This window comes from Psammomys obesus, unplaced genomic scaffold (assembly GCF_907164565.1).
Source record: "Psammomys obesus unplaced genomic scaffold, mPsaObe1.curated_primary_1811, whole genome shotgun sequence".
Classification (NCBI taxonomy): domain Eukaryota; kingdom Metazoa; phylum Chordata; class Mammalia; order Rodentia; family Muridae; genus Psammomys; species Psammomys obesus.
The window spans coordinates 7,179,314-7,203,352 of NW_026586816.1; the positions used below are offsets into that span (position 1 = coordinate 7,179,314).

At 43.0% G+C, this 24,039-nt stretch overlaps 1 protein-coding gene across 6 annotated transcripts in view; it reads left to right on the forward strand.

Annotated features, from left to right (window-relative positions):
* Kif16b (kinesin family member 16B) overlaps positions 1-24,039 on the forward strand; it is a 284,108-nt gene that overhangs the window by 169,056 nt on the left and 91,013 nt on the right. For 4 of the 6 annotated variants that reach the window (XM_055602578.1, XM_055602577.1, XM_055602579.1 and 1 more), the window contains exons 18-21: positions 13,095-13,127; positions 13,452-13,505; positions 15,622-16,953; positions 21,794-21,946. In XM_055602578.1, the coding sequence (XP_055458553.1) occupies positions 13,095-13,127; positions 13,452-13,505; positions 15,622-16,953; positions 21,794-21,946 (1,572 nt within the window). The remainder of the gene's footprint in view (positions 1-13,094; positions 13,128-13,451; positions 13,506-15,621; positions 16,954-21,793; positions 21,947-24,039) is intronic. The other 2 variants (XM_055602580.1, XM_055602576.1) reach the window with 1 other exon arrangement.

Consider the following 24,039-nt stretch of genomic DNA (forward strand, 5'->3'; position numbering starts at 1 on the left):
CTCCTGCTGCCTTCCCCCTGCCTGCCCTCTGGCCAGTGATGGACCTTAACTTTTTCTCTGAAAGTCTTTTTGTCAGATGTCTATCGTTTACTATGTTAGTCAGGATGGGTTCATACTAGATTTGTAAGAGTATTTTTAATGTTTCCTTTCATAGCTCTTTTAATAACTACGTGATATTCTACTGTAGATATTCTGAGTCTTGCTGGACTTATCTCCTATTGATTCATATTTTATTGCCCAGCTATCACATGTCATTAACCTGAAGAGATTTGTAGTTGTTGTGTTTTCCTTAATAACTTCCTTGGGGCAGAAGAATCTAGTGTTGGCATGTCTGTATCAGTGAGTAGACTTTGAAGGTCCTTACTCGCATGGTGAGAAATCATTTCAGCACCTTCCTGTTACTATGAGAGGTTCTTTTTCTTCTAAAGTTTTTTAGTGATAAATTTCTATTCATTCATTCATTCATTCATTTATTTATTACAGTTTATTCACTTTGTATCACCCCTGTAGCTCCCTCCTTCCTCCCCTCCCAATTCCACTATCCCTCCCTCTTCCCTACCTATGCCCCTCCCCCAGTCCAATGATAAGAGGAGGTCCTCCTCCCCTTCCCTCTGATCCTAGTCTATCAGGTCTCATCAGGAGTGGTTGCACTGTCTTCCTCTGTGGCCTGGTAATGCTGCTCCTCCCTCAGGTGGAGGTGATTAAAGACCCAGCCACTGAGTTCATGTCAGAGACAGTCCCTGTTCCTATTACTATGGACCCCACTTAGACACTGAACTGCCATGGACCACCTCTGTGCAGGGGTTCCAGGCCATCTCCATGAGTAGTCCTTGGCTGGAGTATCAGTCTCAGAAAAGACCCCTGTGCTCAGACATTTTGGATCTGTTGCTCTCCTTGTGGAACTCCTGTCCTATCCAGGTCCTACTATCTCCCACTTCTTTCGAGTTCTTGAATATATTCTTGTGAGTACAGCTTCTTGGGTGCAGTTCTAGGCCCTATTCCTAGTAACCAGAGTTGAGGGTTCCTGCCTGCAACCGTGTAGAAATGTGTGCTTTTCCTCAGTGTCCTGGTTGTTACATAGGACCCAAGTGTCTATGACTGCTGCTGAGCTTCATCCTGTACTAGAATGCTGAATGAGAGTAGTTTCCACATTCTTTCTGTCTTCTGGTTGGTTGTAGAACTGTAGTTAGAGAAAATAAATTCAGAAGGAAGTCAAATCTGAAGGGAGAGCTTTAAGATTAGATACAAACAGCAAGAGTCACCAAGATAGTTGTGAAGAGTTAATAGCTAGTAACTATTACATAACAAGAAAATGGCTCCTTTTCCTTGTGTCTTCCATCCTTTTTCCTGGTGTTTGTTATGAGTGCTTTCTAACACAGTGTTAGAAGTTGTGTGGATACAGTATCGAGGCAATGATAAAAAGAGGACAGTGCACATAGACTCATTTCAGATGTAATTCCATCCATCAGCGCCACACACCCCTTCTCACCTGTACCTTCCTACTCCAGTAGTTCCCCCTCCCCTTTTCTCTCGTAGGATTTGTTGTCCCCTCAGCCCCTTTTCTTAAAGCCTATTCACTTCTTCCTGGTGACCTTAATTCTCAGCTTCCCCTTCTTCACTCCCTGGAGAATTTACCCACCGTTGCACTAGAAAGCGGACATCAACAGTGGCAGGCTAACAGCTGCCATTGCTTTGAGCCTTGGATTCACTGTAAGTGAAGCTAAGTGTGTTTTGCGGAAGCAGACACACAGTTTGTCAGGTCCCCAGCACAGCTTCTGGACCCAAAGGACACCTGATGAGTTGGCGCTTACAGGAGCTCACTTTCCCTTTAGCAGCGTGGAGGGGTCTCATGAAGTACATTCTGGCTGTAACTGAAGATACACCTGCTGAGATGTTTACCTTCATGTGAGGCTGTGGTTCCCCCTGGGTTTTCAGAAATATTCTCTTCCCTTGGGAGCCCATTCCCGGCTATACATTTCCTGCCTCTTCCACCCCACTTTCTTCTGCTTTGTAAGTTGCTTCTCTCCTTCTTGCTGACCTTGAGCATGTGAGCTGTATGTGAGCTGTATGTGAGCTGTATGTGAGCTGTATGTGTGCTGTTGGCGATATTTATGCTGCTGGTAATTCGGTAGTTGTGTACTTGGCGGTTATTTACTGTGTTTGTCTCTGTTGCTTCATCTTATTGAGCCATTTTAGTTAAGTGTGCTACAGTGCTGGTTTCTTCTCCAACTTTGGTCTTAGTTGCCTCACTTTTTATGGGTCATTTACTAACTTTACAGTGGCTATAGATTGTCTTAAATAGCTTGTTAAGATACCCAGTCTTTAGGAACTTGTAATGAAGGAAACTAAAGGAAGTGGGTTTCTTCCACCATTAACTGAGATTGGTGTTAATTACTGCCTTTGCTGTTATTATTCCACTGTGAGCCACTTTTAGTGATAGGCCTTGGAGCTGTCTCTCTTTTGCTGATTCCAAGCACAAGTTGACTTTCTTGTGTTACTGTAGAGCGCCCTGTGACTGGCTTGTTTCTGTTATTTTTCCATCTAGATTTACTGTGAAGCCCCACTGAGCAAGTGAGCCATTTCTTAGTGAGATGACAAAGGGCTGTTATAGGCAAAGGTGAGACAGGAGAGAGAGGTCCAGTTAGTCCTACATCACAGCATGATGTCCTGTTGAAGTAACAGATTTTGTTATTTACATGCCATTAGCTCTGTTCCTGGTAACCCATTTGTGTGGGGAACATTCTGGTTCTGTGATGGACTCTATGCCTCCATCTCTCTTCCTGGTCATTGTATGTGCCTCCCACTACTCTTAGCCAAGGAGCCATCAGCTCTCTTGGGGTGGCAGAATCCATTGTCACTTCCTCAGAGAGGACTTCCACATTTCATTTCCTTAGGTTTTCACTCATAGTCTGTTCCATCTTTTCTTGTTAGCAATTTAAACAACTGGGAATTGTGTCTGGTGGTGCAATCGTATGTCTGTTCTCTATGCTATGGTTAGAGGTACACTAACGGGTATTTCCTCTGCACTGTGTCCCTACTTTGGAGTAGATGTTTGAGGAATGATTACTGGCTGGGTATGTGTAGGTGTGACTTGTTTTGTGATGAGGAGCTATTGGCCACCTCTGTGACATCAAGTGTTTAGTCAACATCAGTCCTGAATCTAACATGGCCTGCTGATGTTAATTGTCATCATTGTCAGAAATGAGCAGTAATGAGCCAGGGGCTGATAAAACCTAACAGAGGTGAAGCAGTTGCTACAATCAGATGAGCTTTTAGAAGCCTAGGAAGGTTTTTCTCATTACAAAATGAATGATTATTACAAAAAAGCAAAACACTCGGAAATGAATGAAGTAATCACAGATGTTTATAATTCTCCTACCAACTTGCAGTCATTGGTTTGCATTGGTAATATTTGCTTATCTTTTAAAGTACATTTATTTACTCAGCATCAGTTATTGTAATAGTGCATAATATGGAGTGCTTTAAAAGTTGAGGCTGTCCTAAATATGTAGTTCTGTCTTCTACCTTTTCCTACATATATTTCATTATGAGATTTCCCCCCCTTGGCCACTGACTATAATTATTCATACTTTGTTTATATTGTAACTTATTTAACTTTTACCTAATAAATAAGGACAGTTTAAACTATTTTATTTTCCAACTTCTACATAACATTGTAATTAACCTAATTTAAATTTTTGCCTACGTTGGTTCTGTCAGCTAAAATCTTATCCAGAGTTTTGTATTTGATGGTGGCTGTTGATTAAATTAAAGCAAAGAGGGAAGAATAAAGGAGGAAAAAAAAATCCAGGAAATAAAGAGAGAAGAGAATGGGCTTTATTGTGTCGGGATTTAGAAAGATGTGGCAGAGGAAGTCTGGCAGTGGCCACAGGCTAGCTGGCCACAGAGTGCCCAGACTGCCATTAGCCCATCAGAAACACAGAGGTACATATGTTTGCATTCCCTGGTTAGCTCTGTGTGGTGGTTTGAATAAGCATGGCCCTCATAGGCTCATACATTGAATGTATGGTTGGTGATTAGCTCTTGGCATAGGAGGTGTGTCCTTGTTGAGGTAGGTGTGGCCTTGTTGGAGTGTGTCACTGGGAGTGAACTTTGGGGTTTCAGAAGCCCAAGCCAGGCCCAGTGGAACTCTCTCTTCCTGATGCCTGCCAATCCAGATGTAGAACTCTTGACTCTTTCTCCAATACCATGGGTCTGCCTACATGCTGACATCTAACCATGAATGAACTAAACTTCTGAACTTGTAAGCCAGTGCCACTTAAATGCTTTACGTTGTCAGAGTTGCGGTGGCATGGTGTCTTTTCACAGCAATAGCAACCTTGACTGAGACAGTATATTTAGTATGGTGTCTTCGCCAGTACAATGTGAAGGTGTGCAAAGTTCTCTAGTCCTGAGCTGTCTGTCACCCAAAGGGACCTGGTCCTTCTGAGTTTTGTGTCCCTATATTCAGCCTTAGGTTTTCTGCTCTATTTTCTTTATGCCTATAAATGTGTACAGCCTTTTTTTTTTTTTCCTTTTTAAAGAGTTTATTCATTTTGATCAGAGCACAGTGGCAAATGTCTTTAATCTTAGCTGTCAGGTGAAAGGACAGATTGATGGGTCTCTGAGAATTTGAAACCAGTCTTATTTACATCGCAAGTTCCAAACTATTCAGATTAATAGTGAGACCCTCTCTATTATAAAAATATTTTATATAAAATTTATTTGTTGCATATGGGATCAGATGTGCCACTGCATATGTCTGAAGGTCAGAAGTCAGCTTTTCAGGAGTCAGTTCTCTCATTCCACCTTGTTTTTGAGGCAAGATCTCTCATTATTTCTGCACATGCACTATGTAGTGGTGAGCTTCCACTTCATCCTTTGAGAAGGCTTTACATGGGATCTAGGGAAGAAGCTCAGATCATCAAGTTTGTGTGGCAAATGCTGAGCCATCTTTCTAGCCCTAAATTTTCTTAAAATAAGTTTTTCTTGGACTAATAAGTATAGACCCCACCAAATGTTTTTCAAAATGGTCGGCCCACATGCATTTCTGATAATGGGACTGTTTATATAAGTCATTATAGAATGCCATGACATTAAGCTGTGTTACACAAGACCAGTGTATGGCTTCAGCATGTGTCCAGATATATATGATAGAAAAATTTTTACGAGATGCACTTATATTATTATAGGCTCTCAGTTCCATGTTTATATATAGAACTATGTTTTTTGGAAAGCTGTGTTTTCCAAATTTGCTGTAATGAATTATTCTTAACATAAAGAAGCAAGGAGTTTGAAGAGTAAGTTATTTTTCAAGGGAAAGAGAGTCCAGCATTGGTTGCTGTCATCTTCCTGACACACGTCTGCTGAGCCAGTAATTCAGACCATTAACTCCAGGGTACTATCCAGCATAATCATTGGTCGAATGCCTACTGTGTGCCTTGAAGGAGAGCCCCAGAATATATACTCAGTCAAGATGGAAGTATCTTTGTCCTCAGGAAGCCATGGTGAAGGTAGAGACAGCCACATGTGGCATGGAAAGCCCAGCAGCCTTGGCTGTTGCTTCAGTTGTTCGTGGTTCCTGTCTCTCTAGCTTCCTCTAAAATCACTATTTTGGTCCTGCCAGGCTCACAGCAGGCCATAGGAGGTACCAGCTCTTTGTCTGGCTTCCCCAGGTGGCAGGAGATATTTCTCAGTGATACCCCCTTCCCCTTTTCTTGCTCTCCTGAATCTCCTCTCCACTTTACTGCCTTTACTAGTCTTACTGTATATCCTAGCCTCCATCATACATTAAGTATTACTTAGTGGTCCCTATACTAGATAGGGCGGAGACTCCTCCGAGCCTCCAGCCGCCTGGCACACTGATGGTGATGCACGCTGAAAGCAATGATGACATGCCTGTGAGTCAGGAGACTTAGACGGCAAGCAGAGTCATCCTTGAGTGTTTGGCCTACCAGGACAAGTCAGAGTCTAGGAGTCAGAGCAGCTTGCCAGCAAGCCTGTAAGAGTGGTGCCTTGACCTGGCGTTCTGTCTGCAGTGCTCCTGTTCCAGCTTCACCACCCCTAATTCCCTTGGTGTGATTTGTGCGATGGACAGCTGAGTCCAGTTCCTGTTTTCTGACCATATTTCACATGCATTTTTCTTTTCTGTTTTTTTCTTCCTCATGGTTTATTTCTCTACAGTGCATCCTGGGCATCACAGTTCTGTTTCTTAAGGCCAACTTTCATCAGCCCCTCCCCTGCAAGGCTTCACTCTGTCTCATCCTTGTGGCCATAAAGCTCCTCTCTGTGAACAGGCCCCCCTCCCCCAGTCAAAACTACTTTTTGTTCTGGCTCATTGTTGCCCATGTGGTCTGCACATGTTACTCTTTCTTACACTCCTAACTGCGCAGATCCTTTGCCAGCCTCTCTCCTCCCCAGCACTGCCTTTCACAGACCAGAAGCCAGGCAAAGGCTGCTGCTAATATGAGGATGAAAGAAGTGGCAGGAAGATTGCCTGGGGCACGGTATTCTTGTATGTTGAGCAGGGAGACTGCTTTGAAATAACAGATTAATTTTAACTTGTGAGGGCCTTCACCTCTTCAGCCGGGTTTAGCTGAGGAGGTAAGATAGAATTCCAGGGTAGATGTGAGAAGGGGGGAAGCGCTAGAAAAAGCGAGTTCTCCTCACAGCTCTTTTTTGAGATGGGGCCTACCTCCCGCTCTTCTCAGGAACTCCTCTGTGCTCTAAGGTAGGAGGGATGGTTAGGGTGTAGGGGTGTGTGCTGAGCTGAAGGTAATGCCTGTTGAGACTATATCGGGTTTAACAAGCCTGTGATCTTGGGCTAGGTCAGGACTGGCTCTGACACCAGGATACAGCACTGTTAGCAGATGTTGGATGGGAAGAATACAGAAAATGCTATGGCATCAAATTGCACTACTTAAAAAAGTTGCTTCTAGGCACCTTCAGTTTTCAACAGAAAATATCCAAACATTTGAAAGTTGTAAGGCGTACTTTCTAGACTAGCGGTGTGAAAGTTCATTTAGGGAATCCTCCCCTGGGTGCTTTGGGTGTTTACATTGCTGACTTAACAGGAGGGTAACTTTCCAGATTAAGCTGGATGGTGAAACTTTGTGCCCCTGCCTCACACCCTTCTTGCCTCACACTCCTTCATCAAAACTGTATTGTGGTCACTGTTGGATAACCTAGTATGTGACATGAAGGGGTTACAAAGTCCGGTCAATCATCTCTGCAAAGTACCTTTTCTTAGCTTTCCAGTGGATGTTTATATGAGCACTGGGGCCCAGGGGAAAGATTTTAGTGTGATGGACCAGGTGAAGAAAAACTGCCCTTCATGTATGCTAGGATTTGCTGACTGGCATTTGCACTGAAGAATGCACTGAGCATCCGGCCACTGGCCAGGGCTTATTTGGATGGGGTCTGTGATCAGAGACCTGGTGCTTTTTTAAGGCCAAGTATACAATGAAAATGTGAGGTCTCTTGTTCTAATGTAATAAGAACTCCAGCCAGGCCCTCTGTAGCTCTATGAGTTGCAAATCCATTTCATAGACCTACATTGACTATAACCCCAAATCACTAATAGAGAATCCAAGTCCATCCAATGACTACTTCTTTATTGATTCCTAACCATTTGCCTTTTCAGACAAGAGAGTTAGACATCCAGGCAGGGACCTTTACCAGTGTGTCTGTCTCAGCTCACCTCTGCGGCCAGATGGGAACTCCCTTTAGACATGCTAAAGTCTGGACTTCGGTCCCTCACACACCTTGCCTTTACCACTCTAGCTACCAGCCAAAGTGTTGGCTGAACATGGGTAGCTGATTCTTCCTGACTCTAGAGCTCCATGCTAATCAGTATTACAGCAGCATAAGGATGCAAACATTTATGGTTTTGCAAATTTAAAATTTTCTTCATTTTCTTTTTCTATCTTTTAAAAATAATAAGTCTCACTTTCAAAGCAATGGTGTGAACTGAGAAACTCCAACCCTCCCATTTTCTATTGCTGATGATAACAGGAATGTAAATTGCAAGATGTGCAGTTATACCTAAAAATGCTATCTGTCTTTTAATGGAAAGAAAAGTTTATTGCTGATAAAAATAGATAGTATTCTGTGCTTTTTGTTGGACCTAACACGGTATGTGTACCTCCAAATGTCATTTTAAAATGTAAAAACAGCTGCAAAAATTACATCCTTTTATAGTTTTCCTTTTAATTATAACATTTGGGAAATTAGCATTTGGGGCCATGATAATCCCTGTAATATAAGAGAGAGAACTGTACTTGCTTTAAAATGCAGCCACATTTACATACAATTATACTTGATACTCTGTCTAGATACTGACAGGCTCACACTTGTATTTTACAGTCTATTATGGTTTGCTGTTTGAAGTAATTATGGATTGTAGAAAGAAACGCATTTTAAAGTACGATTAGTAAATATGTAATCCTTAACAGAAGGGAAGGCTATCGACAGCAGCTCTGGACCCACGTTTAAAGCAGGGTCCTTGAATCAGGTTGCTCATCTCATATCATCTTTGGTGGCCTTCCTTTAACTTAAGAGCAAGCACCAACTTACTTTTGTTGTTGTTGTTGGTTTTTAACTTTTAGTCTTTCCCAGAAATGAGAATCCTCATGCAAGCGTATCTCTGCTCTGAGTAGAAAATGGCTAAGATCTAGAAACAAATCATAGAGAAGTCATTTCTTTTCTTTAAGAATTAAAATAGGTCTTTCTTTCTTCCCTTTCTTCCATAAGATTCCCTGCACTCTGCCCAAAGTTTGGCTATGAGTCTCAGCATCTGCTTCAATACCCTGCTGGGTAGAGTCTTTCAGAGGCCCTCTTTGTTAGACTCCTGTCCTGTTCCCTGTTTTCTCCTTCTTCCGATGTCCATCCCATTTTTCTTTCTGAATGAGGATTGAACATCTTACCCAGGGTCCTCCTCCTTGCTTAGCTTCCTTAGGTGTACAGATTTTAGTATTCTTATCCTATATTATATGTCTAATATCTACTTATAAGTGAGTATATACCATATGTGTCTTTATGCTTCTGGGACACCTCACTCAGGATGATCTTTTCTACTTTCTACCATTTGCCTGCAAATTTCACGATTTCCTTGTTTTTAATTGCTGATTAGTATTCCATTGTGTAAATGTACCACAATTTCTATATCTATTTCTCAACTGAGGGACATCTGGGTTATTTCCAGAGTCTGCACAGATGTAGCCCATGGCAGCTCAGTCTCCAAGTGGGCTTCCTAGTAAGGGGAACAGGGACTGTCTCTGACATGAACTCAGTGGTTAGCTCTCTGATCACCTCTCCCTGAGTGGGGTGGGCAGCCTTACCAGGCCAAAGAGGAAGACAATGTAGCCAGTCCTGATGAGACCTGATAGACTAGGGTCAGATGGAAGGGGAGGAGGACCTCCCCTTTCAGTGGACTGGGAGAGGGGCATGGGAGGGCAGGATTGGGAGGGCATAAGGGAGGGGGCTACAGCTGGGATACAAAGTTTACAAATTGTAGTAAATTTAAAAAGGAAAAAAAAAAGAATTAAAATAGGGACCTCCCTAATCAGTAGATGCTACACTTCTGCAGGGCCCAAAGCTGTGGCCTCAGACATCTGAGGCTGACAGCTGCTGATGAGCAGGTGTCTCCCATCTCAATCCTATTCTGCCATTCTTAACTGATGGTTTATGCTGCAGAAAAACCACTGATTTCACGAGCCCAGAGACCCTTACTCCCTCCTTCCAGCTGCTCCAGGTTCACCCATTCTCTGTCTAGTAAAACACTCGCATCCACTCAACTCATGCCACCTTCCCATCCCCAAGCATCATCTCTCCTTACTGCTGCTTTCTATCCTTCCATGTGTCTCAGATTCCGTCTAAGACCTGCTTGTGTCTTGAGGGATTCAAGGTGAACACTCTCCTACTAGCTGGCTCTCACTTTGTCAACGTAGACACCGCTGAGTTTCTGCTTTATCTTGTAGGTTTATTTTGACTTCATTCCTTTTCCTGTCAGTATCTGATGCAGCCCTTAGACTAGTACTTGCATTACTAGTCTAAGTGTCCCCAGTTGAACCTTTTCTGTGCTCTTAATAGCACTTCAGCATTTCTGCTTAATGCTGTAGATAGGTAGATAGATACATAGATTGACAGATAGATTAGAATAGAATAGATAGATAGATAGATAGATAGATAGATAGATAGATACATAGATAGATACATAGATAGATAAAATGTATACATACACACTTATATGTATCTATACATACACACATACACATATGTACACATATATAGTATATATATGTGTGTGTGTGTGTGTGTGTGTGTGTGTGTGTGTATGTGATGTGTATATATTATAAAGATTAGGCCTCTGGAATCAACAGTCTCAAAACTTGAGTGATGCCCAGCTAGCTTTCCCCCCTCGTTTTCTTCATTAGTTCTCTCCGACTATTTGGTTTGGGTTTTGGTTTAGAGACTTGTTCTACCTCTGAACCGCAGACTGGCTTCTAAACCATGATCCTCTTGCCTCACTCGCCTTCTCTGTTGCTAGGATGGTACACATGTTTTGCCCACTAGCCCTTTCTCTTCTCACAAGTAAGGTGCCTGAACTTTATGCCTATTGGTCTTCTTGCTCTTGGCATAGGGTCTTCCTTCTGCCCTCAGAGAGAATCAGCCATGCTGAGAACAGCACCCACGTCCTCATTTATCTCCAGGCTTAATTCCCCTCTTTGCTAGCTAGTCTTCAAAACACCAAACAGGTGTATTCATCAAGTTCAAAATCTTTAGTACACTTAAAACACTCTTTGAAACCTGGTTTCTGATATCATCCAGAAATCCATGTCCTGCTATGTCACTTATGCAAAGCTAAATTCTGGTTTTAATGAGCTTTCCTTAAGTTTTATATCATACAAGAGAAAGACAAACACACTTAGACATAGACTCAAGATGCTAGCTTCTTTCAGCTTCTGTGATGTTTACTATTCCGTGTGTGACACACTGCTGCAGAACAGAGAAGGGCTCTAATGTTAGTGTCTGCCATGTCTTCTTGTGTACCTCGTTGCCTAACACTGCATTCACTTAACATTTGAAGCTACTACTTAGATAGAATATAAAATCTGCTATCAGATATGTATGATCTTGCTGTCATCACACAACTTTTTTGAAAAATAATGTGACTAGTAGTAAGTTTTGGAACCAAACGGGGATTTTGATGCTGCTGAATATACTGAGCCTCAGTTTACTCTTTTGTGGCCTGAGGATGATAAATGTGTCAACTTCCTGCAGTTATGGGAACAACATGAAGGGTCTGAATGCCTGGGTAGCCTGGGGTGCTGGAAATACACTGTAGAAGACGGGATTTCATCCTAGTCCTTGGCTGCAGCTCTCAGTCTGCTGCTACACACATGGACTATCAAAGCAGTGGCTTTTGATAGGCATAGATTACTGTGTTGCATAGAAAATGTAAACTGAGAATAAAGAAGATTCTTTCAGGGAAATTTTCTGGTCTCAAAAGCATTTTAATTGGTCCTACATTCGGATGTGTAAATGTCTTTAGAAGGAATTGGCTGTATAATGAAGTCCAAAAATATGTACCAAGAGGGCGGTCCAGGAGGTAAGGTACATGCTATACAGGTTTGGTCATCTAAATTTGGATGCCCAGAATCCACGTAAAAGCCAGCACATGTGTGTGTAACCCAGTGTGTCCCTGCAGGGAAGTGAGAGGCAGAGACAGACAAAAGTCCCAAAAGCTCATGCCCACCTAACCTGATACACACAGCCACGAACAACAAGGGAGATTCTTGTCTTAGACAAGATGAGGTGAGGACTGACCCCTAAGGTTGTCCTCTGACTTCTGCTTATGTGCTACGGCACATATGTTTTTGAACACACCCACTGCTGCGTGCGCATACACACACACACACACAGAGACAGTGAGAGAGAGAAATAATACTGAAATATACTTACCAGCAGTGATCATATCATACTCGTTGCCTAGGCGTATGGGTGGGATCCATGGTTTGCAGTTACCTGTCTGCATGACTAATCTCTCATGGACGTCCTTTTCTGTACTAAGATGCAGATTAATTTCACTTGACAGTAGTATAAATATTAGCAAAAGCAACTTTCAATGAAGAGGTTAGTTCTTGTATTTCATATCACAGATCGGAACAAGGCTTATGAATGGGTCAATGGAGGGTGTTTTAGAAGCAGGCTGTTGTGGGCTCAAATGCTGTCTCCACATATATTGCCACCGAAGCTTTGGACAAGTTATGGAGATGTTCAAGCCTTGGGTTCCCTGTCTGTAACTTGGAGATGTGATTTTTGGCCTTATTATTGTGGGAGGACAAAAGGAAGATGGCCTGTGTAGAGCAGTATGGCTATTTTCTCGCCACAGAAAATGGCACAGTTCTGCTTTCAAAGGTACCAGAAACTTCCCTCTCAGCATCAGCCCAAATTAAAATGAGAAGAGAACTCCCTGAGACATGTCTTAGCGCATTGTAAAAATAGCTGTGCTGTCAGTTGGTATTTGCTCCTGGACCAAGGAAAAACATTTATGGTGAATGGTTTCCTGCATAAGCTTTGCAACATTATTTGCCATCTACAGCAGGAAAATGTCTGTGTTCAAGTATTATGATTCATGGTGTTTAGTTGAAAAAGTAAAACCTATTTCCTAGGATGGGGGCAATTGGCTTGTGTTGTCAGAATTAAAAATTCCCAATAACCTGCTTTCTTTTCTTTTGTTGCACCTGTGTGAATCTGTGCAGTCTCACAGCCCCACTGCCACTCAGCACATGCGAGCCTCTGAGTAGAAAGCCTGATAAAGTGCTACAGCAGGGCTTTGTTGTACACAATAACTACTGAGCTCAGTGGTCAGCAGTCCTGTGGTCATCACAGAAGTGTGCAACACACAGCAAACTAAGCTTCGGGAGTGCTTGCTTCGTGCACTTACTGGGAAATGTGGTATTTGTAAGCAGTCCTTTTGATCTGTGCATGACTTTTGTCTTTTAAGTACCTGCTGCTTTTCTCCTGATGTTTCCTCTTATTGAATTGTTTTCTTAACGGATGTCTGTGCTCTCTCCCCTCCACCTCCCTGGCAGTCTTTTCCCTATAAAAGGACCCATCTGTCTAAGGTAGATTCTCCTTTTTACTTACTCATCTGTGACTAAACTATATGAAATAGACATGCTTAGCATTTAGAAGCTGTGTTTAATTTTTTTTTAACTAAAGTGATATTTTGTTTTCCTTCAAATCAAATCTGCTCTCTTCAGCCTAAGTTCAAACACCTAAAATTACATCTAATTTCTAATCATAGTGTTGAGCAAAGAATGAATTTTAAACTTGCTAATCCATAGTAATTAAAGTAATAGACAAATCCGTGTTCCAGTGTATAAGAGTGTGTGTGCAGAGAGAAAAGCTGCTTCATGGAAGTGACCTATTTTATTTTATTTCATCAGACTTGAATTTGAGAGACAGCAGCGTGAAGAACTTGAAAAACTGGAAAGTAAAAGGTAAGGTGTGTGAAACCCATGTCAAGCTGCTGTCGTCTGAGTTCCTCTGTTAGTACCTTCCAGAGTTCATGTCTTCTGTTCCCGTGGTTTCCTCTTACTCTGCTCAGTCTGCTGTTGACATATTTGGTGCCTTAGGTACTTTCTTAGAAGGGACTGACTTTACCTTTACCTTTTCTCAGCGTTCATCTGCGAATACTTGTGAAAAGGGGAAATAGTGAACTAGACATCTGAGATATGTGGAAATTGAACCTGAATCTTAGTATTCCTGGGTTTCCAGAAAGACATGAGTCTATAAAGATGAAAACTCAAAGCACTTTCTTTCCTAATAGCCCACGTCTACCTTTACATTTACAACAATATCAAGACGTGTTCATTTTATGTAGATGCATGTTTGCCTACATGTGTGCATGTGCATATATGCACATGTGTGTGCCTAGTGCCACAGAAGTCAGAAGAGGATGTCTTAAACCTGGGAATGGATTTAAACACATTTGTGGGGGCTGGAGAGGTGGCTCAGCGGTTAAGAGCACTGTCTGCTTTTCCAAAGGACCCGGGTTCAATTCTTACCACCCACGTGGCAGCTCACAACTGTCTATAACTCCTGTTCTGGGGGACTCGATCCCCTTACACATGCAGACAAAACACCAATGTACATAAGAAAATAAATAAACAAACACGTTTGTGGACTCTCATGTGGGTGCTGGGAACTGAACCCCAGTACTCTGTAGTCCTCTCCAGCGCTCTTAGTGCTCTCTGCTGCTAAGCTGTCTCCTCCCCACGTGTGTACGTCTGTGTACATGTGAAAGTGTGTGTGTATATGTGTTTGATCTATGTTTATGTCTGTCTGTCTGTGTCTATATGTGTGTGTGAGGTGGTGGTGGGGTCTCTTTATTAGAATCTAAGACTTAGACCAATGCTTTTCCACTGAGTTGTATCCCCAGCATTTTTTTACTTCATTCATTCATTTGTTCATTCATTCATTCATTTTGCCTTGCTCTGCTTGTTTTTAGACTGAGTTTTAATATGTGAGCTAGGCTGGTGTGCTGCATCTGCCTTCCCAGTGCTGGGATAACAGGCATATGCCACTACAGCCATCACTACTCTCCTTGTAGACATCTTTACTTTCTGTACAGCTGCTGGTGTTGTTTTCCCACCTATAATTCCTTTTTCTTTTCCTCTGCTAACTTTCATTTGCTATGTGTGTCCGCTTGAGATATGTTCTAAAATATCCAGTTTAATCATGTTTTCTCTTTTCCCCTGCTCTATTTAAAAAGTCAGAAGTAATTCAAGGGTAGGTACTGCAGGAGAGGCTAAGGCTAGAGGACCTGAAACATAGTTATTTATTTTCTAGAATTTGGGGCTAAATAGCTCATGGGAATGAGTTCAGGGTCCAGCATCCTGCAGGTCAGGAGTTTGGGGGCCAGGAGATGGAGGTCAACTTTGAGTACTGTCATTGCATGCTCTTGCTTTGGAGGCCACTGTAGCTCCCCAAAGTATCCTAATGCCAGGTAACGATCAGGGGGAAGCCCAGCATGTGGCCTCTGTGTGTGTAAGTGTCCTACACACATTCCCATCATTTCCCGTGTTTTAGGTCATTTTGATGATTATAAGTTGCCCTAGAGCAGTGATTAAATGCTAAAGACCATATAGGATTTTCTTTTGAACTGAAACAATCTACTATCCATTTATTTTGACTTTGTTATTCAACCCCAATGAACTGAAGACAACCAGAAATTTTTACCTTATGTCATCTTGTAACTGGATGTCTGTTGCATTTTCATCATTGGGCTAGCCACATTTAATTTAAATCGGACATGGTGTTTTTCTATTGGAGCTTAGGGGGAGCTTCTAATTATACCACACATATAACACATTATGATCCTAGGCTTCACAAGTGCAACCAGAAACTGCCTCAGGAGACTAGACTGATGATAGGCCAATAGAAAACAAAATAAAATAAAAATGAAATAATGAAAAGTTCTTCCTCTTCATTCATTTTAATGGAAGGTTTGCCTTCGTGTTGCCTGTATGTTTTCAGAACAGGCCAGTTAGGGGAAAGTTGACCTAAAGCTGAGCACAGTGATCAAATAATGACAAATCAGCATTGGCATTGCAGGAAACTCATCGAAGAGATGGAGGAAAAGCAGAAGTCGGACAAGGCAGAGCTCGAGCGAATGCAGCGGGAGGTGGAGACCAGGCGCAAGGAGACCGAGCTAGTGCAGCGGCAGATCCGCAAGCAAGAGGAAAGCCTCAAGCGCCGCAGCTTCCACATTGAAAACAAGCTCAAGGACCTGCTGGCCGAGAAGGAAAGGTTGGAGGGAGAGAGGCTCCGGGAGCAGCAGGGACTTGAGCAGCACAGGAGGCAGGAGGAAGAGAGCGTCTCCCGCATCCAAGAGGAGCTTCGCAGGCTTCAAGAGCTTAGCAGCCAGAAGCAGGCCGAGATGGTCCAGACATTCCAGGAGCTGGACTGGCTGCACAGAGAACAAGGTGCCCAGAGTGCCAAGCTGCAGCTGGAGAAAAGGAGGCTGGAGGAGCAGGAGAAGGAGCAGGTGCTACAGGTGGCCCACCTGGAGGAGCAGCTGCTGGGGAGGCAGGGCACTGCTCCACTAGTGCGTCCTGGAGAGGCGCAACAGGCCCAGGACGAGAAGAGGGAGCTAGAGATCATCCGAGAAGCCCTACTGCAGGCCAGAGAGACCGCAGCAGGAGGGGACCAGGCCTGCAGCGATGAACTGGAAAGGGCTCAGTTGCACTTCTTAGAGTTCAAGAGAAGGCAGCTTGTCAAGCTAGCAAACCTGGAGAAGGACTTGCTACAGCAGAGAGACCTCCTACGCAGAGAAGTCCAAGAAGAGAAAGAAGCCCTGGAGCATGTAAGATGTGAAACCAGTGAGGAACCTTGCTTGTCGGCAGCAGAAAATGGCAGCATTCTCCGTGAGGCTCAGGATCTCGAGAAAATAAAGACTGTAGAGTCCAGGGTGCAGAACAAAGAGTGGCAGCTAAGGGACCTTCTGCAAAATCATTTGCCAGCTCTGCTGGAGGAAAAGCAGAGAGCTCTTGACATCCTTGACCAGGGCACCCTGGGCTTAGATAACACTCTCTACCAAGTAGAGAAAGAAATGGAAGAAAAAGAAGAGCAGATCACACAGTTCCAGGCTAGTGCTGGACAGCTGCAGCAGCTTCTGGCGACCTTGGAGTTCACAGCAAACGTGGCCAGACAGGGAGAGAAGGCAAGAAATAAGGAGAAGGAGATTCTGGAATCCCAGGAGAAGCAACAGAGAGAGGCATTGGAGCAGGCTGTGGCCAAGCTAGAGCAGAGGTGCTCTGCCCTGAAGAGGCGCTCCGCCCTGGACCTGGAGATCCAGGAGCAGAGGCTGAAACTCGGCTCTCGCCAGAGCAGCGAATGTTTAGGGCTGGGGGCCAGTCTGGAGGCACTCGAGAAGGACCCTGCAAGGTAAGACTGAGGCAGGGGAGTGAGGTGTATGCACCAGCTGATTACTCATTTTCTGCCTCTTGTGGGTTTTTTACTGTCTTCAGAGAAGTGATTCTTGCAGGATTTATGATCTCTAATACATAGGCAAAAACTTAAACACAACAAAACACCTTGATCTAAATAAAAAATGAGTAAATAAAAAATGAGTGAGCTGTTGGGCTATATAAAGTTTATTATAATTATCCCTAAGGTTATCACAGTGGTATTATTTAACCTGGTATCACAAATAATAAGACACAGACACCTGTTAGATTTGTAATTCCCTTATTTACCTTGGGCGGGACAGATATATATGGTCACACTGTCTCAATATACTCACCTTCCATGTCCCAGCCCCAATCCAATGCCATCTGCCTTAATCCTCCTCATCTGTTCTTCCTACTGTACATAATCCCATGGTGCTTGCTTCTATTCTTCAGCCTAATAAAAGCACTCTTGTTTTTTATAATAAGCATTCTCTTGGTTTTGTGAAGATCCGTGTTTAAGAACCAAAGTCCTGGCCCTTCGCTAAAATGGCCTGTAGAATGTGTGTGTGTTTCAGTGTTTGACATGTACAGGCTACATGTGGGGAAAGCTTCGACTTCCCGCTTTCATCTTCCTCTCATGTCCTCTTCCCTGACTGTCCCTTCCCATCCCTTTCCTTACCTTCTCCCCACACCTGTTTTTCCCTCCCACCTGTGTCCTCCTTCGCTGGTATGTTATGTCTTCTCTGTGAGCAGCACTGGCCACAGAGAGTTCATTCATGTGCTGTGGATTCCAAGTGGTTCTTAGAAACTGAGGAGGCCTGACATCAGGTACTGTCCCACCCTTAAAGTCAGCATTGAGAGGTGGCCTCAGGACTGTGTGTTAAAAACAACCCAGCCAGCTGGCGAGCACCTTCTTCCACCTATTCTGCACTCAGTGGGTGTTCATTCAAGCCCGTTTGGTGATATTTAGGTACTGTTTAGGGTGTGACAAAGAAAACTAGGAAACAAGCACTCTTGTCACCATAAAGAAAAAGTATTTATCTTCCTGTTCTGTTGCCATGTTTACCAGAGGGCGGCTCTGAAAAAAAAGTGAATATATTAATCTAAGAGCATCTTTTCTGGTACCCTGCACTCACACTAAGAGTCCCAGAGAGGTTAAAGGCCACCTTGTGTGTGAGCATAACCCACTTTGCAAAGTGGGGCATGCCCTGTTTGATTTGTCTCTTACTACTTAGATGACCTCGGCCACTTAAGTCTATTTCCTTCTAGCTCTGTGCTCTCTGGTGAGTTGAGTTATCAACACAAAGCAGAGTTCTTTTCTAGGGGGCTTAAGAGATAACTCACACCGAGTCAATTCTAAGTGGCTGCAGCCAGGGAGCAGAGGTTCTACTTGTCCTAAGTGACATGTTCCACTCTAGAAGTGGCCACATGAACTTTCCTAGAACAAATCAAAGTCAGAAGTCGTGTATTTAGCAAATGCATTGGTGAAGACACCAGTGAATTCTGTCCGACTGGGGAAATTCTTAACTGTAGGTCTTAGATAATGTCTGATGACATTGCTACCTGTTGGATTGGTGGAGACTTGTCAAGTGTAAGGACACATTCCAAGGGATTTATCTTAGGCATCAAAAAGTTGTTTGGCCAGATATATAGGTAACTGATAAATGACTATTTGTGGAAATAAAGATTGCTCAATATAGCTCTCTATCTGCAAAATTCCAATACTCCATAATTGCTATTGCTAATTAGTCTATTTAGCATTGGTCTACAGACTATTCAAAAGGTGTGGCTTTTTCGAGGAACTTCTGTTTATAGTTTGATTGTTTTTGTTTTGTTTGTTTGTTCCTGTTTGGAGACTGCCTCTTATTGTGTATTTTTGGCTGAACTTGCTACTCGGGCACTCCAACTCACGAAGATTTGCCTGCCTCTGAGTTTATAGTGCCGGGATTAAAGGCATGCACCACTATGCCCTGCCTCTGTTTATAGTTCTTACCTGAAGCCCATGTTCGAAGACTTGAAACTCTGTCACATCCCACCCATAATAAGCAGTAGTCTGTCTGTTAGCCATAAGGCCCCAACTTAGCTTTTGGAAGAAGCATCAGTATAGTCATGCAGACAAGGCAAGACCTTCTCAGAAGTGTTAACTGTATCCTTTGCCCATCATTTTTCTGAGAAGGTCAAGACAGCGTCCTCTTAACTAATCTGTTTATCCTATAGATGCCATTTACAGTCACTCTTTGGTAACTCCTCCAGGCAAAACAGAAACAAAATAGCAATCAACACCAAAATGTTATTATTTCAGAGAAGTAGGTCAGAGGTTTAAGAAAGTGATTGCAGGTATGTTATGTAAATGAAATTGCTGGACAGAGCTCTAGCCCCAGGAAATTGGAAGTAGTGGAGGGCATGCTCTCAATTTGTGTCCTGCAGTGTGCAGTAAGAGACAGCCTGAGCTTTTAGCTTCATGTCCCTGACTTTTGTCAACCGGCCATTTAGTATTAATACTCTGTAATAGCAGACATGGTTTTGAAATTTCCATGGAAGTGATTCCTTGGTGTCAGCAGTCCTCCGGAAACCTTGAAAACGGGGCAGTTAGCTCTGTGCATTCTGATGAAATAGACTTCACTTAACACCTAAGCCAGGCTGCTGGAACCTGGGCACTCTGCTCTGCCCACAGTGCTCAGCAGCTTTCTTCAGGTGATTCTCTGGGTGTTGTTTTCTTTCTGGCTTCGCACAGTTAAGCCAGGACTGGCTGTGCAGTGTGACTTGTGAATCTGCCCAAGTGTGAAATACTGAGCCCCTGTGGCCCCAGACAGGACAGCACGGCACTGCCCACTCTTTCCCGTTAGCTCTGCAGTGCCTTGAGAACAGAGTAAGCCGCACCGCTGCCTGTCTTTCCGTTGCCGTCATCTCAGCTTGCCCAGTGACATGCATCAGGGAGCTCCACGGGAAAGCTCTCATGTCACCATGGGAAAGATTAGATGAGAACTGCCAGTCTCACGTTTGATCTGTTCTGTTAAGAGTCCTCGAAAATAAGGGTGGTGATGATAGTCATAACCCTCCCTAAGGAATAATCCCATGCAACTCAAAAATGTGTTTGAACTGTCATGTGTGTGTTATCCCCAAGTCTTCCAATGAAGAAGACATCACCCCCAGGTAGAGGGTAGGAGATTTGAACCTGTGGTGGTTAGCAGCACAGATTCAAAGTGGCAGATTGGGGGCTTGAGGTAGGTCTGTTTTGTGCCTCGTTGTCAGTGGGCTGGCCATGAGGCTGAAATCAGGCAGGCCAGTTCTTCACATGGTGCATGCTCTGTGTGCTGTCCCCTTGCCACCTGTGTAAATCTCACTGGGTCTTTAGGGTCCCAATCAAACCTCCTTGCTAAGTCACCTCTGCTCAGATTTTCTAATGTCTTGGCCTGAAAGAACACTTGTGAGAAGCTCCAGCAGGCGTCGGAAGATCACAAACATGTCTGCCTTCTGATTGCATCCTGCTTGCCATTGTAGAGACCTTTTTGCTACCAATTTTTTATTCCTTGCCATCTGTGTGATACCTCACACCATTCTAATTTGGTGGTGGTGGTATTTTTTGAGAGAGGGTCTCATGTAGCCTATGCTGGCCTCAGACTTGCTATTAACAAAGGGTGATCATGAACCCTTGATCTACCTCCACCTCCCTCCCAGATTTACAGATGTGGGTCCTCATGCCCAGCTCCTTATACTCTTTCTTGATGCTAATTCTCTCCTCTCCTGAAAACCCTGGATGTTTTGCAAATGGACCTAAGAACCTTTTGCTCACCAGTTATAACTAAACACTTATGGAAACTATGATTGCCTCCCCTACTGACTCCAGAATCATGCCTCTGAGAAATAAGAAGATGGCCTTTATGTATAGAATGAAGCAGTGAAGTTGCTCATGGTGGCACGAGAGAGTTGACAGCATCTAGATGTGTCAGCATTTGACACAAAGATATCTGCTTTTTGGAGATCAAGAAAATGAAAGAGATTGGTTGAGCTCATTTGATCCCTGAAGAAGTAGAAATCTAGATCCAGTTGCAATCTGTATTTACACAGTGAGTGGGCCGTGGTCTTCAGCTGCTTAGTCTTACGTTCCTGTGGTTAATACTGCCAGCCAGCTTGACCCTTCCAGCCTCAAGACTCAAGTTCACCTGGGTCAGCTTTTTATATAGTCCAGAGCTTATGAACTGGATCAGTTATTATCTGCAATAATTTTTGTGTTTTGCTTTCACAATTTGTAACTCATTTTAATTTCTTATGTAACTCAACTTTATTTCCTAGATCTATGTCCCTTGGCTCCCCTTCTTGTCCCCTCTATACTGGCCAAAGTGTCTTCCTGGCTTTTGTAGCACAGTGTCTTTGTTGTGATGGTGTGTATACTTGGAACATTTTCTAATGTCCCCTCTAAATGCCCACATTCCAATGACCTTTCAAGACTCTGTCCAGAACTACTTTGTGTAGATCTTGTCAAGCAGAAGTATTTAACAGAATTTTGTAGTACAAAAAAAAAAATCAACTCTTGTTGACTCATGGTTTAAGGAATTCAGAATCCTGGGTAGCTGCCCCTAAGGTCTCACTTACAACACAACAGAAATCCCTGTGTCCTTAGTTTCAGCCTTGGATGCCTTGAACTCTTGTCCTTCTCATAGCTCATTTTCACTTTATTTCTTGTCATTTGTGCATAATGACTTTTCTACTAGAAGGGAAAACTCCTTGCACTAGAATGTTTCTGGTTCCCTCCTAGTTTTTAGAACATTCCATACAGAGAATGAGTTTGTGTCATACTATTAATTAATGGAGTTCTGTGGTTTACATCCTTTTAGATTAGAATATGAAATCCATCAGCTGAAGCAGAAGATTTGTGAGGTGGATGGTGTTCAGAGACCTCATCGTGGGACTTCAGAGGGGAAAGTTGCTCTTTCCAGTTTGCCGCCTAGTGCTGAAAACTCTCACCTGGTTCCACTGATGGATGCCAGGTACTCAACATTCAACCGATGCTTTGCTTTGAGTCTACTAATGACTGATTGTACCCATATTGGCTAGTTTAGCTATGAAGGGTTTTATCAAACTCAACAGTAATGCTGTACCTGAGATGCCCTCTGTCTTTGTCAGCTGCTGTCTAGCCTGTGGCTAGGTGAGTGATAGTGTGAAGAGAATCAAGGACAACCTAAGAACTGGTCAGGCAAATCTAAAGAATCATGCTTCAAGTAGTTTGTGTGGGATAGCAGAATTAAAATGTACAGAGACGCCAACTCATCCAGAACAAAGTGCTGCAGAGGCCAGGTTGGCAGAGCCAGTTTGGAGAATTAGTTGAATTGGATCATGGGGCTAACTGGGAAGCCTTGCAGCTGGATTTAGGAGCTCAGTGTTTTGTTATTAAATGTGTTCAGAATGGCATGAGCCTCTGTAGCCTCTTAGTATAGGTCTATGTTTTCCATTTTCAGTTTAAAAGTGTCTGAAAGGTTGAGGAGGTCATCTGTAAAGGCCTTGGTTCATGGTCAGTAGTCTACAATTTTAGTTTCAACACTGAAAGATAAATATTGCCTTTCATTTGAGTTACTCTACCAAAATATTGATATATTTACCCAGCACTTTAGAAAAGTGTTTCTCTGTTGGTTAACCGTATAAAACATTGATAAGATTTTACAAATATTTACAAATGCCTATTTACTTATTTAATGTATGGTGGCATAAACCTGGAAGAGCTCATCTGGTAATGGGGATCTGGTACCTTTCAGACTTCAGGACCCAAGATCCTGGGACCCGTGTTAAAAATAAAAACAAAACAGAGACAGACATAACAGCATGCTTATAATGCCAACACCGAGAAGAAACACACAGGGGGATCCCTGACCAATTACTTTAGCCCACTTGGCAAGTTCCAGTCACGTGAGTGACCCTTTCTCAGAAAAAAAAAAAAAAAAAAGAAGAATCCCCAAGGAATGGCAGCGCCTGAGGTTTTCCTTTGTCCTCTACCACATGTGCAGTGACACATACGTTGACATCTCTACACAAGTGCGCATACACACACGGACGGACGGACGGACGGACGGATGGACCCATTTATGTAACTGAAGGGTACTACCTTATAATAGAGTCATGGTATCTTTGGGCAGTTTGAGCTACAGGAAGGTATATTATAATTACAACATGTCTCTCTTACCTTCTCTCCCCCCATATCTGCCCATATACACCTCCCTGCTCTCCTTTAAATTCATAGCCTCTTTTTTCACTAACAGTTACTGTATGCATATATGTATATACATATATATATATATATATATATTCCTAAATATACCTCTTTTTTCTCTATACTGTTACTTGCATGTATGTTTTCAAGGATGACTATTAGGCAGTGGACAACAAATTGTTGTGGTCTTTTCTGGGGAAGACTGTCTTTCCTCCCAGCTTTCCTTGGTTGCCTATAGTTCTTTTTGTAGATTTGAGGTCTCATTGGCTTTTCCTCATCCATTTTGGCGTGTCTGTTAGTGTCCTCCTTGTTCAGCTCATGCTTGGGAAGTCATGTTGGTGAGATTTTATTGGGTGTAGGTTCTGATGTTCCCAAGAGACACACAGTCTTACACCAAATTCCTTGATCCCCTGTTTTTACAATCCTTTTAACCTGCCCTCCACCCAAACATGTTCCCTGAGCCTTATTGGCAGGAGTGTTTTGTATATGTATTTGGATCCATAACTTTAAACTTCGATTGGTTGTGTTTTTTCTGTAATGGTCCCCATCTGTTGCAAAGAGAAGGTTTCTTGGTGAGGTGAAGTCTTCACTTATCTGTGGGTATAAGTTTAAATATTTAGGGATTATGCTAGTTTAGTAAGTTAGTGGTTATACATTTTTCTCCAATAACCATGACTTCACTGGCACTAAATAGTTAACTAGGTAGGTTACCTCCAAATATGTGTGCCACTGCTGTACCTTTAGGGTTATAGTATAATTCTGGTTCACCATTGTGGCTCATAGGCATCATAGCTGGTTATATAGGTTGCCTCCCTCTTTTGAATGTTGCCTTCTAGTACCATCAAAGCTAGTTCTCAGGAAGGGGCATTCAAGTCAGTT